At 36.4% G+C, this 17,378-nt stretch overlaps 1 protein-coding gene across 2 annotated transcripts; it reads left to right on the top strand.

Annotated features, from left to right (window-relative positions):
- Positions 12,763–16,841, top strand: LOC109348092 (BES1/BZR1 homolog protein 4-like). 2 transcript variants are annotated; one of them, XM_019588310.1, is made up of 5 exons: positions 12,763–13,000; positions 13,037–13,082; positions 13,178–13,413; positions 15,454–16,259; positions 16,505–16,841. In XM_019588310.1, exons 3-5 carry the CDS (start codon positions 13,198–13,200, stop codon positions 16,518–16,520), a joined length of 1,038 nt encoding a protein of 345 aa, XP_019443855.1. In that variant the 5' UTR covers positions 12,763–13,000; positions 13,037–13,082; positions 13,178–13,197; the 3' UTR covers positions 16,521–16,841. The 2 variants fall into 2 exon arrangements, with proteins under 2 accessions (XP_019443855.1, XP_019443856.1); XM_019588311.1 differs by having other exon boundaries at positions 12,763–13,082; positions 15,454–15,520; positions 15,569–16,259.

The following is a 17,378-nucleotide window of genomic DNA, read 5'->3' as shown; positions in this document are numbered from 1 at the left end:
TATGTTCTTGACATGTTCATGAACAACATACTTAAATCTCATCAACATCCATTGGTTGAATGTTGAGAGATCAAAGTTTGAAGATTGAAGAAGAAAGCAGAAATGAGAGAAAAATGAAGATAGGTTTTTACCTCTTCTTTGAAAATGCAAGAGTGATAGAGTGAAGTGGGAAGTGTGAGGGTTTAAGGGGAGAGGGAAATCTGATTTCCCTCCTAGGCAATCATGAAAATCTCCTAGGGTGGCTTCCTAGGGTGGCTAATGGTGAGATTGAGTGATGTGAGGTTTACTTTATGGAAGTCAACTTTCGCATCCCAATGCGAAATGACCCCTCACGGATACGTGCGATAAACATTCTCGAGTATTATTGGCTAATACCCAATCGTATATTATAAATCTCCCGATCGTAATATCCGATTAGAATTTTGGATTTCGGCATTCCGAGTGAAAAATATTTAGAAAATAGGTATGGGTGTATTCAGGGTCTATATTGACTCGAAATGAAATTACGAAGCCAACGGTGTGATCGGAATTCGATTCCGAGTTACGGAACTCAAAAACCACTTTTTGAGCCGTACCGGGTGGATTTCGGCCTCGACAGTGGGTCAGAACCGACTGTCTCCGAAAAATACCAAAATTTACCATAAAATAGGAAATACAATTTCAAGACTAAAACTCAACTAGAGTTTCGTCTAATTCTTTACCGAAAATTCCACCGAAATTGCCCAGAAATTCATTATCGAATATATAATTAATAAAAATATTAATAAAATCTTATAATTCGAAATCGTAAAATTCGAAATCGTAAAATTCGCGGCGTTAAAAAATACACTTGTGAGATGGCTCTCACACCTTGTTAAACATGGTATCTCATCTTGGTTATGAAGATTGCAAGAAAAAGGAGCAAAGAAAAGGAGAATGGTGATTGAATAATGCTCCTGGATTGAATTGGTTTGAATTAAATTGAGTGTTTGATACAAGATGAGTGGCAAGCTATTTATAGAAATTTGAGTTGGTTGTGATAACTAACATAACAACCAAACCCAAACTAAAAAGATAAAAATAGAAACTAATGAGTTGGATGAGTCGGGCTTATATAAATAGGCCCATAAAGCATCTAAAACATCTAAAAGAAAGATGGGAATGTGATGTTTTATTCCAACTTGTCCTTGGTGTTGTTCTCATGGAGTTGGATGACATGAGGATCTTCTTCCTTGGATTCTACAGGCCCCCACAAGCTGGGATGTGGATGTTTAACATCCCGAGCTTGGAGAATAGATGATGAAATGTGCAAGGAGACAAAGCTTTGGTTAATAAGTCAGCTACTTGTGAATCAGTTGGAATAGAAAGCATATGCAATAATCCAGCTTGGATCTTTTCTCTGACTGAATGACAATCAACTTCTATGTGTTTCGTTCTTTCATGGAATACGGTATTTGCAGCTATGTGGATGGCTGATTGGTTGTCACAATAAAGTATGATTGGTTGTCACAATAAAGTATGATTGGTTGGGGATGAGGAATCTGCAAGTCTTGTAGAATATAGAGCAACCATTGTGCCTCACAAGCTCCTAAGGTCATTGCTCTATATTCTGCTTCTGCTGAAGATCTTGCAACAACCTGCTGCTTCTTACTTTTCCATGAGATAAGGGAGTTTCCTAGATAAAAGCAATATGCAGAGACATATTTTCTAGAGTCAGGACATCTTGCCCAATCTGAATCTATATATCATTTAATCTTGAAATCACAACCTGTAGGGAAGAAAACTCCAACACTGGTGGAGCCTTTGATGTATCTCAAAATTCTCTTGGCTCCATCAAAGTGCTTATCAGAGGGCTTAGATAGAAACTAGCTTAAGTGGCCTATAGAGAAATTGATATCAGGTCTAGTGTGAGCTAGATACAAAAGCTTACCCAAAGTCTTCTATAGATGCTAGGATTGGTGAGTGGTGTTCATGATTCAAGGCTGACTAGTTGTTTTCCATACTCCATTGGGGTAGAGCATGATTTTGAAGCAAGCATCCCAGTTTCCTGCAAGAGATCAAGTGCATATTTTCTTTCATAGAATAGAATCCCTTTCCTAGACCTTGCTATTTCAATTCTTAGGAAGTATTTTAAAGGCCCAAGATCCTTGATACTGAATTTTGCATTGAGGATGCTCTTTACATTATTAATTTCATTCATGTTATTGCCTGCTAAAACAAGGTCATCTACATATACCAAAATAGTAGTGAAAGAAGAAGAAGTAGATTTAGTGAAAAAGGAATAATCAGCAGAGGATTTTTGATAACCTGTTTGGATGAGAGTGCTAGTTAGCTTTTCATGCCATTACCTACTAGATTGCTTTAGACCATATAATGATTTCTGGAGTTTGCAAACCAGTCCTGGTTGATCAATAATAAGGCATAGAGGAATTTGCATATACACATTCTCTTTAAGATCACCATGGAGGAAGACTGTGTTAACATCCAATTGGTGTAGGTGCTAATTGTTGGCTGCAGCAAGGGCCATGATAACTCTAATAGTAGTCATTTTGATAATTAGGCTAAAAGTCTCCATATAATCAAGACCTTCTGTTTGGGAAACACCTTTAGCAACAATTCTTTCCTTGTGCTTCTCTATAGATCCACCAGATCTATACTTGATCTTAAAAACTCATTTGCATCATATTGCCTTCTTGGTGCTAGGAAGTGTGGTTAGGATCCATGTGTTATTAGTATTGAGAGCATTGAGTTCATTCTGAATAGCCTTATGCCAACATACGTGCTTTATAGCTTCATGATAGGTGTTAGGTTCAACATTGGATGATATGTTAAGGGAGAAATGCTTATGAGAACTGGATAGTTGATTATATGATAAACTCTTAGATATCAGGTATCTTATTTTTTAGTGTTTTGGTGGATCTGAGTGGGAGGTAGAGGTGTTTAAGGTACAGTGGTAATCCTCTAAATATTGAGGTTTGTGTTTGGTCCTATGTGATCTTCTAGGAATATAGGACTGAATATCAGTTTCATGTTGTGTCTGAGTAATGGTTATGTTATTATCAGTAGGGTTGATGGATGGACTATTGGTTATATCTTGTTCTCCTGATGTGGTGAGAGGTAAGGATGGCAGATCTTTGTAGGCTTGAGGAATAGGTCCACTACTTGCATCATCATAGGCATTGTCAATAGGTAAAACTAGGTTAGGGTCTGTTTGAGTGTGGTCTGAACCATGGAAGGGGAAGATATGCTCGTAAAATATAGTGTTCCTGGATATGAAAATCCCATGTGTGTTGGTATCAATTACCACATATCCCTTTACTCCCCTTTTTAGTCCAAGAAACACACCTTTTTTGGATTTATGATCAAGTTTTCTTCTTTGGGCAGTAATAGTGGCAGCATAGCAAAGACAACCAAAGGCCTTTAGATGTGATATGTCTAGTATTTTGTCATACAAAATCTTAAAAGGGCTATCACCAAAAAGGTTTTTGCTAGGTTTCCTATTAATTAGGTGCACAACATGGGTTATGGCAAAGTCCCAAAAACAGTGAGGTAAGTTGGATTGGAAATCTAGGGACCTAGCAACACCCAATATGTGTTGGTGTTTTCTTTCAACCACCCCATTTTGTTGGGGTGTTTCAACACAACTAGTTTAGTGTTGGATTCCTTGCTTTTCATAAAATTGACTAAGAGAAAACTCTTTCCCATTGTCACTCCTTATGCACTTTATTCTTAGTCCAAACTAAGTATGAACAAGGGAGCTAAAGTTTCTAATTAAGTCAGGAACTTCTAACTTAAGCTTCAAGAAATACAACCAAGTAAATCTTGATTTGTCATCTACTAGGGTGAGGAAGTACCTATGACCAGAAGTGCTAGGGACAGAAAAAGGGCCCCATATGTGGAGTAAATAAAAAACATTAGCAGACTTAGAAGTGTTGTGATTATATGGTAATTTCTTTTGTTTGGCAAGGTGACATATATGGCAAGGATTCAAAGTCTTATTGCATTTAATTGAAGGGAAAAGAGATTGCATAGTGAGCATTTTGCTATGGGAAGGGTGTGCTAGTCTATTATGCCATATATTGTTATCATAAGTAGTAAAAATATTGATATTCCTATTGTGCAGGTTTGTACATGTAGCGGGTAATGTCTTTAAGAATCTTTTATAGCAAAAAGGCCATTCTTTAATTCAGCTACACCAATCATCTTCAATGATGGAAGGTCCTGAATACAACAACAATGTTTGGTAAAAGTTAGTTGACAAGGTATAGGTTGAAGTAGTTTTGAGATAGAAATTAAATTGAAGTTGAAGCAAGGTATGTATAAGACATCATTTAAGTATAAGTTGTGAGAAAAAGTGACACTTCCTGAAATGTTGGCAAGCACCTGATTGCCATTAGGCAAGGTCACGAAGATGGGATTGATTCTTTTGTATGTCTTAAATTGTGAGTGTGTGACACACATGGTCAGTTGCTCCTGTGTCAAGATACCAATCAAAGGCTTTAGAGTAAAGACTTAATGGATACTTGTTACCTTTATCATTTGATCCAACATATTGAGTGTTGATCTGGTTTGCATTGTGAGCAGTCCTAGATGTTGATTATTGTAATATAGACAATATTGTTTGGTGCTGTTGAGGAGTGATATTAACTCTAGGAGCTTGTGCATCGATGTTGTTGAAACTAGACTTTTCCTTGACCTCAATTTGGTTGTCACCATTACATGATTCCCTTTCAAAAGTGCTGATATTGTTGACGTTATAATTCTTGAAATTTCCAGGTGGTGGGTAGCCATGTTTCTTAAAACATTGATCAATGGTGTGTCCTGATTTGTTACAATAAGTACACATCTTGATGCCTCTTCCACCTTGATTTCTTCTTGAGCCTCTTCCTCCTTTGATTCTGGTATGTTCTTCCTCTGCCTCTCCCTCTGTTGGCTTTAAAATTTGTTCCAAACTCATTGTTGCTACTACTGTTATATCCATTTTTAGCAGTATTCATGAGGACTTTAGGCTCAATGTAGTGCGAGTTAATGTGCCTTTCTTGTCGTATCAGGAGAGCAAAGGTTTTATTCATGGAAGGTAGAGAATCCTTTAGCATAATTTGAGACTTTACCCCCTCATATTGATCATGAGCCCCATAAGGAAACATAGAACATAATCACTCTCCCTATATCCCTTAATTGTGGGAATTAAAGTGCATATGCATTTATGCGCACATGTACATGATGGAATTGGTCTAAAATTGTCCAGTTCCTCTCATAGGCCTTTTATGTGGTTATAATAAGCTCATATGTTAAGATTACCTTGTTTGTAGGTATATATTTGTGCAAGAAGTTCTATAATGCGAAAAACATCTCCTTACTAGTATCTTTCACACAGATCTTCCCAGATTTGTAAGGTCGTTTCCATCCATAATATGCTTTGGGCGATTGAAGCATCAATAGATTGTATTACGTAGGAGACAACTAGGGTGTTACATCTATCCCAATAGATAAAATTCGGGTCTTTAGTTGGTGGTTTTAGAAGGGAACCGTCTATAAACTGGAGCTTATTCTTTGATTTCAGGGACATGGCTATTGCACGGGACCAAGAATGGTAGTTGTCACCATGGAGAGTTTTAGAAACAATGATGGCTCTATGGTTCTCATTATGATTCATGAAGAAAGGTGAACTTGGATATTGGAGGGGATTAATGTGTTGGATAGCTGGGGTCTCCATTGTAGTAGTGGAAGTAGGATATGCTAGGAACTTTTAAGAAGATGAACAACAAAGAAAACAAAAAAAAACCAAGACGGACAAAAAGGATATTGCAGCGAAAGCGAGTCTTTAGATAAGAAAGGTATTACCCAGAGTAAGCTCTGGTACCATGTTAAACATGGTATCTCATCTTCGTTATGAAGATTGCAAGAAAAAAGAGCAAAGAAAATGAGAATGGTGATTGAATAATGCTTCTGGATTGAATTGGTTTTAATTAAATTGAGTGTTTGATACAAGATGAGTGACAAACTATTTATAGAAATTTGAGTTGGTTGTGATAACTAACATAACAACCAAACCCAAACAGGAAAGACAAAAATAGAAACTAATGAGTTGGATGAGTTGGGCTTATATAAAAACAGGCCCATAAAGCATCTAAAACATCTAAAAGAAATATGGAAATGTGATGCTTTATTCCAACTTGTCCTTGGTGTTGTTCTCATGGAGTTGGATGACATGAGGATCTTCTTCCTTGGATTCTAACAAACCTTCCATTTTCCTTCTTTCCCCTCCAAAATTCAATTCTCAAACAAACCCTAATACAATAGTTTCATGAATTTTGGCACTTAAAAACTGTTTTACTCATCCTCATATCAAATGTGAGACTTCATACTTGAATAAACCCAACAAAAATATATTTTTCGAGAAGAAATCAAAATTTCTACCAAACACAAAAATATCATATTTTCATGTAAGACTCTCAAGAATATATAAAAAAAAGTAAGACTCTCAAGAATGTCAAAATATTCCTTATATCAAACGTCATATTAGTATTATAATTTTATTGGGATTATAGATCAAGCTTGTTGAGATACAAATATTTGACTTCTGAAAAAATCTGCTAAGTTGTCTATGTGAACTTTCTTTCATTAGCATGAAAGTTCTTATCATTATTTATTTTAGAATATAGGACAACATATATTTCTCCTGATGGGTGAGAGCATGACAAAAACGGTAGGTATTGGTTAACGGTCGACATTAATTTAGTGGGAAATGAATTTGTTCACAATATGATTTTCTCTATCTAATTTGTTATAGTAGTGTATGTTGTGGTAATAGTGTTGATGTTTTAAGAATATGTCTTTCTACATATAGTTATTGTTGGACCGCCTGGATCTCACTTTGAGTCTAGTATCACAGGAAGGCCCAAGAGAGATATAAAACTATCTCCTATATTTAAAGATTTTCTTATGTAATTAGGAGAAGATTATGATAAAATTATATCTTGTTATTTTTAGATTTAATTTCCAAATAACTGGATTAAGATTATATTTCATCAATCCATAAATTAGATTTCAAGTATTATTTAAGTAATGTTAACCCTCATTCAAAGGGTATCAATAAAAATTACCTTTTTTATCATTCTTAGTTTTCCTTTAGTATATTAGAATTCTTCATTGTTACGGTATCACCCTAACATTGGTGCTTTCATTGTTGTTCTCATGCCTCATAAACCTACTTCATCATCTTCATCCATACACTCTACCATGGAGGACACTTCCAAGGCGATGGTTCTAGAAAAATTAGTTGTTATGCAGCAGAACATGAATGAATGACGTGATCTAATCCAAGCGTCCATGGAAGCCGCATGGAAAGCACCCTTAATGGGTTAGTGGAAAAGATTGCAAGGTTAACCACAAACACAACACAAACACCACCACCAACACAAACTACATCACACACTCTGCTCATAAAAAAGACTCACTACAACTCAAATGCAGGAACGACGCACACAAGGACTATGTTATAATTGTGATGAAAAGTTCGTTCCAGGACACCGTTGCCAACCAAAGCAATTCCTCTTGATGCTGAGAGAGGAAGGTAATGAGGGTCTAATTGCTAATGACCCTAATTTACCAATGTTGGATGCGGAATGCATATCTCATGATATAGACCAATCAGAAATTATTCACTTCCACTTATCTGATCATGCTCTACAAGGTAACCCATCTCCAAAGACTCTTAAATTTGAAGGCCAGATTTTTGGACATACAGTGATTGTGTTAGTAGATACGGGTAGTTCACACAATGTTATGCAATCCCTAGTGCACAATTTTTACAGCTACCTATCTGCCCAACCCCAAAGTTTTCAGTCATGGTAGGTAATGGTGAGCATATTTATTGTGATGGATTATGTAAAAAAACTCCTATCAACCTACAACAACAACAATTTCACATTCCATTTTATCTTTTGCCAATACAAGGAGGTGATGTGGTATTAAGGATTGAATGGTTAAGTACTCTAGGACCAGTCACTTCAGATTTTGTCATTCCCTCTATGACATTCACATATGACAATAAAAACATCACCTTAACGGACAACACTCACCTTCACCAACATTATCCACCTTCCACCAACTCAAAAGACTAACACATACAGATGCTATTGCAGACATATTTTGTATCACAGTCGCACCTACCCAAACACAACCACCAACAACACACGCAACCTATCTAGCCTTAACAGACCCAAACAATACCCACAATAAAGCTATCCAACTCATACTTAGGGATGGCAATAAAAACCGAACTCATGGGTACCCGCCCGAAACGAACCCGAATTTAATGGGGAAAACCCGATGTGATTGGGTTTGGGTTTGGGTTTTACCCGGGTTTAAATTTCAGGTTAGGGTATGGTATAGCAAAGACCCTAACCCGAACCCGCCCCGAAGTAAGGTAATTCAATTTAAAATTGAAATTTCTATCATTTGCCAATTGTTTTTAATTTCTTATTTTACTTTACATACTATTGGATCTTCAAACATAAAAGAAATGAAATATTACAAGAGAAAATATAAATGTTATAGAAAAATTACACGAAAATAATATCATATTTTCCTTAATAATTTATCATTTTCGGGTTTTTTTCCGGGTTCGGTGATGGTATTTTTATTTTCAACCCCGTTTAGTTTGGGTTCGGGTTTTGAATTTCGGGTTCAGGTTTGGGTATGTGCAAACCCGACCTCGACCCGCCATGTTGCCATTCCTACCCATACTAAAGGAGTTTGAGTCAATCTTCAATACCCCAAAAGGATTACCACCACAAAGACCACATGATCATAAAATTGTCCTCCTACCCAACTCATCCCCAATTAATGTTAAACCTTACCGATATCCCCACTCCCAAAAGGAAGCAATGGCAACTTTATTATCAGAAATGTTACAAGCTGGCATAGTAGTACCAAGTACTAGCCCGTTTTCATCCATGGTTTTACTAGTTCGAAAGAAAGATGGAACATGGTATTTTTGTGTGGATTACCGCAGTTTGAATGCAATTACTGTTAAAAATCGGTTTCCAATTCCTACTATTAATGAGCTCCTACATGAATTAGCAGCTGCTCATATTTTCTCAAAATTTGATTTAAGATCTAGATACCATCAAATTAGATTGGACCCTTCTGACACTCACAAAATAGCATTTGAGACAGTAGACGGCATTATGAGTTCCTAGTAATGCCTTTTGGCCTCACTAATGGGCCATCAACGTTCCAAGCTGCCATGAAGGATTTATCATGACCATATCTTCGAAAATTCGTTCTCGTGTTTTTTATTATATATTAATCTACAGCAGGACCTTTACTGAACATCTAACACACTTAAGGTTAATTTTAGCCTTATTAAGGGAGCAGAAATTTTTCGCAAAATTATCTAAATGTGTTTTTGGCGTGCATAGTGTGGATTATCTATGACATATATTATCAGGCGACGGCGTACAACCAGATCCGAAAAAAATTCAAGCCATTGTTGAATGACCAACACTGAAGTCGATCACGACCTTAAAGGGTTTCCTTGGCCTCACCAGGTTTTATCGACGGTTTATCAAACAATATGCCTCACATGTCGCTCCTCTGACAGATTTACTAAAGATAGGAAGTTTTACATGGAGTACATCAACCCAACAGGCATTCAAAAATTTAAAACACATAATGACAAATGCTCCAATACTAGCTCTACCAAACTTCACTATGACTTTTGATGTTGAAACAAACGCTTTAGGGATCACCCAATAGCATACTTCAGCAAAAAGATATCAACACACATGCAAGCAGCATCAGCATACGTTAGAGAAATGTATGCAGTAATAGCTGTTAAAAAATGGAGACGATATTTAATAGGCAGGACCTTTAGATTTTTTACTGATCAACAAATCCAAAAACATTTGATGACTCAAACATTTCAGACTCCAGAGCAGCAAAATGGGCAACCAAGTTACAAGGCTTTGAGTATGAGATATTTTACCGTCTTGGGAAGGAGAATAGAGCTGCGGATGGACTATCCAGATGTCATACACCTGATAAAGCACTTTTGTTCAGCATCACTTCACCAGTACCTCTGTTACTAGATGATCTCCGAAAATTCTACAACACATAAGACAGACAAAAATTAATTACCATGTTCATGAATGGTAAACCACAACAACAACCATACTTCCATTTTACCAACTTTCTGCTCTACTATACAAACAAAATATTATACTTGAAAATAATGGATGGAGAGCAACATTGATATTCGAGCTTCACACAACTCCAGCGGCAGGACACTCAGGGTTGACACCGACTCTAGCTCGCCTGACTGCATCATTCTATTGGCCTGGCATGTACAAGGATACAGAGAAATTCATCAAATGTTGTTTAATATGCCAAAAAACTAAATTACCTCAAGCCAAAACTGGGTTACTGCGACCTCTCTCCGTAGCACAGAAAGTCTGGGAAGACATCTCAATGGATTTTATAACAAGTCTACCACCATCTTTCGGTCATACGGCCATTTGGGTAGTAGTGGATCGCCTTACCAAGTTCGCTCACTTTGTGACACTCCCTGCTAAGTTCACATCAAAACAGTTAGCAACAAGATTCACAACAAAAATATACAAACTACATGGAACCCCTCATTCTATTGTGTCAGACAGATATTCACTTTTTTTAAGTAAGTTTTGGAAGGAGTTTTTTAAACTACAAGGCACACGCCTATGTTTTAGTTCAGCATACCATCCCGAATCTGATGGTCAAAATGAAGTAGTGAATAAATGTTTGGAGAGCTACTTGCGTTGTTTCACAAGTGAGCACCCAACCAAATGGTTCAGTTTTTTACATTTCGCTGAGTACTGGTACAACACTTATAAGCACTCAGCCATCGAAATTACACCCTTTTTAGCACTATATGGTCGTTCCCCACCAACTTTTATAGATTATATTTCCGGGAGAGCTCAAGATGCACACTTAGACGAGATCCTATACGAAAGGAAGACATTGTTAGCTTCGTTACGAGCAAATTTATTTAAGGCCAAATAAAGGATGAAATCCTATGTCGATTCAAAGAGAAAGGAACGTACCTTTGAAGTCGGTGCACTGGTTTGACTTCGGCTACAACCATACCCACAAACCACAATAGCACATCGCCAATCACAAAAATTACTGAAACGATATTACGGCCCATTTAAAATACTACGCCGAATAGGAAAAGTGGTGTATAAACTGGACCTACCAACATCAGCCCAGATACACAATGTTGTGTATGTTTCACGATTGAGACCCTATCACGGCCAAGAACCACAGTCGGAAATACAACCGGAACCGACCATTAAAGGACAGTGATCTGAGCAAAGGAAACAAGACGAAAAAAATATAGACATACAAGAAAGGGGGACACAATCGGACACCAACAAGGAAAATGGTGAAGAGGAAAACATTACAGCACAAAAAATATCACCTTGCGGGAAAATGAGGGTACTAATACTCAAGAGAGTAATTTTAGAGAACAACTCACACACTTGCTAGAAGAGAAGAAAATGACACACAAAGACAAAAATAAGCAGTTCCACACTGAATCACACCTTGAGGACAAGGTGTCCCTTGAAGAACCAGGCAATGTTGGACTGCCTGGATCTCACTCTGAGTCCAGTATCACAGGAAGGTCCAAGAGAAATATAAAACTACCTCCTAAATTTAAAGATTATCTTATGTAATTAGGAGAAGATTATGATAAGATTATATTTTGTTATTTTTAGATTTAACTTCCAAATAACTGGATTAAGATTATATTTCATCAATCCATAGATTAGATTTCAAGTACTATTTAAGTAATGTTAACTCTCATTCAAAGGGCATAAATAAAAAGTACATTTTTTTATCATTCTTAGTTTTCATTTAGTATATTAGAATTTTTCACTGCTAGGGTATCACCCTAACAGTTATAGTAAGTATAATATAAAAAGGTATTTGTTGGCTAACATTATACATACTAGACACAATGGACACGTCTATAAATAATTAGTGAATGACTCAAGCTCGAGCTGATGACCAAATTAATGAATAGACAAAAGACACAAATATTTATTATTTTTTCAAGAGGAGCATATCATATATGAACCAAGTTTAGCTCGTTTATTTAACGATATTAATTTTCAATTCAAGTTCGACTCATTTAGTTTATGAACTAAGTTTGTCAAGCTGAATAACAAGTCAAATTTCGAATGAATACTGAATTAATTCGATTCATCGTTAAGCCTTAATTTTAATTGAATTTATTTTACAAGAAAAACATGTTTATCATTTCCATTTCATTTATCACATAAGAATTAGGATCATTACAAATTAATTTCATTTTACAAAAAAAAAAAAAAGAGTTATATTTCAAAACATTCACGCTGTCTAGCTCTCATGTGGGGTAGAAAGAAATGAAAAAATGTGGTTCAGTCAACCTTAGCACTTAGTCCAATCACATATACGTACAAATCTCATATATTAACTAAGAAAGACTTGTATAAAGACGTATATATAAATAGAGATAACTAACAAAATCTTAACAATATATTAGTAATTTAATTTTAAAAAAATAGTTATAAATAATAACATTAAAAAACATAAATGCTTTTATTTTCAATATGAGATATTAACTTTACAAATTTTTTCTATACATCAGTATCTTCCCTTTACCTCTCTCTTCATCCCAATGGCACACTCGTAAAATAACCACAAAACCGTGACCATTTAATTCCGCCCCAACATATTTAACATCTCTTTCCGCCCCACATCATTCACTTCTCTTTTCACATTCAACAGTTTTCCACACCCAAAAAGCCCCGAGTTTTTTCCGGCAACTTTTCCGGCGAAATTGCTTCCCCGATCTCGCTCCGGCGAGCTAAAAGCCTAACCTCTTAGATCCACTCACATCACAAACAACACCAAACCAAACCTCATACTCAGAATCTACTCCTCCAAACGTTATCGTTTAACTTCATCCAATCCAGCGTCGTTTTCCTCCGATTTCTACCTCAACACAACTAATCCCGCGCTTCACCGCTAAAACGATGTCGCTTTGACGTAATTCACAACTTCTAAAGTTTCCGGTATGTATGATCTCGGAGACTCTTTAAGACAGAAGAATTGTGTTAAATTTAACACTATCGACTTCAACTCTGATTGTTTTTTTCTTTGTTTTCAGAGAGTTTCTATTTTCCGGCGATGACGTCAGGGACGAGACAACCAACGTGGAAGGAGAGAGAGAACAACAAGAGGAGAGAGAGGAGGAGAAGAGCGATAGCGTCGAAGATCTTCTCTGGTTTGAGGATGTACGGGAACTACAAGCTTCCTAAGCATTGTGACAACAATGAAGTTCTCAAAGCTCTTTGTAATGAGGCTGGTTGGACCGTTGAAGCTGACGGCACCACGTATAGGAAGGTAACGGCAACACACTTTTAACAATTCAACTTGTTTGTTAATGAAAACTTGCAATTAATGTCTAGTTTAGATTATAATTTCGATATTTTTTCGTGCCACATGTTATTATATTTATTCTCCGCTATGTACTTGATTCTCCTATTTGTGTTCAACAAATTGTTATCTTTTGTATAAGAGTCTAATATTGTGAGATATTTTCTAAGAGAATATTTATTATCAGATATTTTTTCTAACATATTTTCTATATAATATTTATTATTTTTTCTTTATTTGTCTCTGCTTTGTCTACTATCAATTAATGAACAATATTAAACGAGTTTGTATAATTTAGTTGGTAATGTCTACTAATTATGTAAAACTAAGTTTTCATTTGGTAATTAGGAAATTGAGGCCAATTTGGGCAATTTCTTAACAGTACATGCAATTGCATGCCTTAGCAGCTTGAAATTTGTCAATGTTACATGCAATTGGTTCATTGGTGGAAAAAAAACTTCAAATTAAGGGCAATTTTAATTTTTCAATAATTTAATAGCTGATTCAAATGTGGTTTACTCTTTGATCACATAAATTTGAGATTTTTGTTGTTTTCTATTTTAGGCATAAAATTCCTTTTGAAAATGTTAGCATCGATTCGTTATAGCATGGGGGGGGTGATTTTGATTACTGCAGTAGTGCAGTGTCATATCTTGGCACATGGTAGTGATGATAGAAATGATTCTCGGGATCAAAAGGACATGAAAGGGGCAGAGAGAGTCAAAGAAAGTACCTATATGTAAAATGGTGATGCTGCATTTTCTGCTATTGTTTTGTTGCGGTGTGTGTTGCTATGTTTTTGTTCTTATGGCGATGACTACGTAGTTAGACTAGATTCTTTCTTTTTTGAGCATCGGGGTTGTGTGCGTACGTTGGATCTGGTCGGGGTTGTGCCTCTTGCTTTTAAGCGTGGAGCAAAAAAGATTCTCTCTCTATATCTTCGTGGTATTATTTTGATGACTCATAGAGTCATAGTCATACTAAGAGTCCGTGAGAACGTTAGGGTTAGAGGCATAGATCTCGAGGGGGTGAAAAGAAAGAGAGAAAATGACCCTTATGGTTATGGGTTCTTACAATGAATCTGGGGATTCGAGATATTTGGAGGGGTAGTTATGTCAGTCTAGGTGTCCGCTTAGTATATTTTTAGTTGGTTGCTGTGCTTGTTGCAACATGGCAGAAGCTTTTACAGACATTGCATGGTACTCTGATTTGGAGAGACCCTTTTTCCTTAGTTCCCGTGACATTGATTTCTTCTTTTTTAGGAGGTTGCGGTTATATTTATCTTTATCTTTTTATTCAGCTGCAGCTTTGTTGATGACGCTCAGAATAAAGTGTTTTCTGATGCGGTCTACATTGTTGAGTGCTTGTTTTGATTTGCTTATTGTTTTTATGCACAAAATGGAGAACTTCCTGGATTTGTTTTTTCTTCTTTCACATTCAATATATTTTGGTGAATAAAATAAAAATTAGTACCTGTGTGTTATGCGGCACATTTGGGATGTATGCTTTTAGAACAATTTAATGCATACAAAAAAAACATAAATAGGTCATATTCAGAGAACTCTTCAACATTGAATATTACTTTGCTAGTATTCATCATTACAAGGGGAGAGGGGACCTTATTCCTAAATGTAGATATTGTTATCTGCCAATTTTATAATTACTAGAAATTAACTATTTTATTAGTGTCCTGTTTATTACTCCTTCTGTTCTTGTATCGATTGTTTTCTAACTACAATGAAAAAGATGTTTGTCACTGATATTTTTGCTTTTATTGCTCACCAATGTTCTGTTAATTAATTTTCTCATTTTTTAGTACTTTATGGCTTTATGCTAAGAATTTTAGGAACAGACAGGCACCTAATCTCTGAATAGCTTTTGAGACAGAATCTCTTAAATTCACTGATTACCCACCAAAATTCCATCCTAATAATGACCGATACATTCATTTGGTGTCCCATAATTTATGTCATGCTAACACTAATTTTCAACAATTTGTGTAAACAGGGATGCAAGCCAGTTGAACAAATGGACATGGTAGGTCGTTCTTCAGTGGCAACCCCATGTTCATCTTATAATCCAAGTCCCTGTGCTTCATACAATCCAAGTCCCTGTGCTTCATACAATCCAAGTCCAGGCTCTTCTTCCTTCCCAAGCCCATGCTCATCCTTCAATGCTGCAAACCCTAACAATGCTGCTGATGGCAATTCCCTAATTCCATGGCTCAAAAACCTCTCATCAGGATCATCATCAGCATCCTCATCCAAGTTTCCACAACTATACATTCACAGTGGCTCCATCAGTGCCCCTGTCACTCCTCCACCGAGCTCTCCAACCGCGGGAACACCGCGACTCAAAGCCGATTGGGAGGATCAATCCAACTCCAATCGTCCTCCCTGGCTCGGGCAGCAGCAATACTCATTCCCACCCTCTTCCACCCCTCCAAGCCCTGGCCGCCAGGTTCTGGACCCGAATTGGTTTGCTGGGATCAGAATTCCTCAGGGTGGACAAGCTTCTCCAACCTTCAGCCTGATGGCTAATTCAAACCCATTTGGGTTCAAGGAAGAGGTTTTTGTAGGAAGTACTAGTGGCTCGCGCATGTGGACACCTGGACAAAGTGGTACATGTTCTCCAGCTGTGGCTGCAAGCTCTGATCACACTGCTGATATTCCAATGACTGAGGCAGTTTCAGATGAATTTGCCTTTGGAAGCAGCACCACTGTAGGTTTAGTGAAGCCCTGGGAAGGAGAGAGAATCCATGAAGAAATCATATCAGATGATCTTGAGCTCACTCTTGGAAACTCAAAGACCAGGTATTAAGAATATATGATGAATTAGGGATTATGATTTTAACTACATATATTACTTTTGCTAATGACAATGGTATTATGGTTAAGGAACCAAAGCAGATTTTTCTTGGTTATTAAAACCAATCTTTTTTCCCTTTATTACTACTTGTTAGGACCATATTAGCAAAACTATATATATATATATATATAACTTCATAACTCCTTATTCTTTTAAAATATTTACTTAACCTAAAATTGTTCCATTGTAGGTTGCTGCATAAATGAACAGTCAGTGGTCCACTCAATCTGAACTTTAACTCTGTTTTATCTGTAGAAAGCTTAGAGGGAACTAAGTTGGACACTAGGAGTTTCTTCTGTTCAGTTTTTTTCCCGTTTTTCTCTTAAGTGTTTTTTGTTCTTAAGTTATATATATAGTTATTATATATATACAGTAGCTTGGTGTAGGGTGGTTGTTAAACCTTATATTGGAAGGATCCATATTACCAGTATTGGCTTAGTTTTATGTTGATATAGAAATTATATAAGGTTCAATTATATTTGTAGTTATGTAATTGACTAAGGATGTGATGCAAATTCGGCTTGAATGAGCCTACCAAATCCCTTTTCCCTCGCTTTCTTGTTTTTTCTGATTTTATCTATCCTGATATGGGTGACATTGGATTCTTAGGCTCCAATCATTTTCATAGATTTCTGAGAATAAAAAAGAAGTCCTAGTTATAGTGATCACGGGTGGACCAGTACTATACCTTCTAACTGATTTTCCTTAAACTGTTATGGCTCTAGTTTCTATGGATGTGTCTATTTTTTGAAGTTTTTCCTTTCTTTTCTGTTGATAATTGACAGTGGCTAAGTTACTCTACCTTATAACTATTAGTTTTTTTGGTCGGAGTAAATGCTAACTATAATGAATTAGGGAAGGGAAAAGTAAACGGATTAATTTCTCTTGAACTTTCTAGTCAATGGATCACACTTGAGCCAGGGCTACCTTGTGAATTGTGAACCATGGATGTAAACCATAGTTGTAGGCTACCTAATCTTGATCAAAAGTTTAGGGATACCATCATAAATGAGTTTAAATACTCTCAGATACTTCATAGAAACATTAATATATGGCAAAAATAA

This window comes from Lupinus angustifolius, chromosome LG05, assembly GCF_001865875.1.
Source record: "Lupinus angustifolius cultivar Tanjil chromosome LG05, LupAngTanjil_v1.0, whole genome shotgun sequence".
Classification (NCBI taxonomy): domain Eukaryota; kingdom Viridiplantae; phylum Streptophyta; class Magnoliopsida; order Fabales; family Fabaceae; genus Lupinus; species Lupinus angustifolius.
The sequence above is the reverse complement of the archived record's forward strand: the minus strand, read 5'-3'. Positions and strand labels throughout refer to the sequence as shown.

Bases quoted from the DNA above. Each gene is read 5' to 3' on its own strand.
- LOC109348092 (XM_019588310.1), top strand. From the start codon at position 13,198: ATGACGTCAGGGACGAGACAACCAACGTGGAAGGAGAGAGAGAACAAC. The intron at 13,414-15,453 runs GTAACGGCAACA...TTGTGTAAACAG, and splicing joins ACGGCACCACGTATAGGAAG to GGATGCAAGCCAGTTGAACA.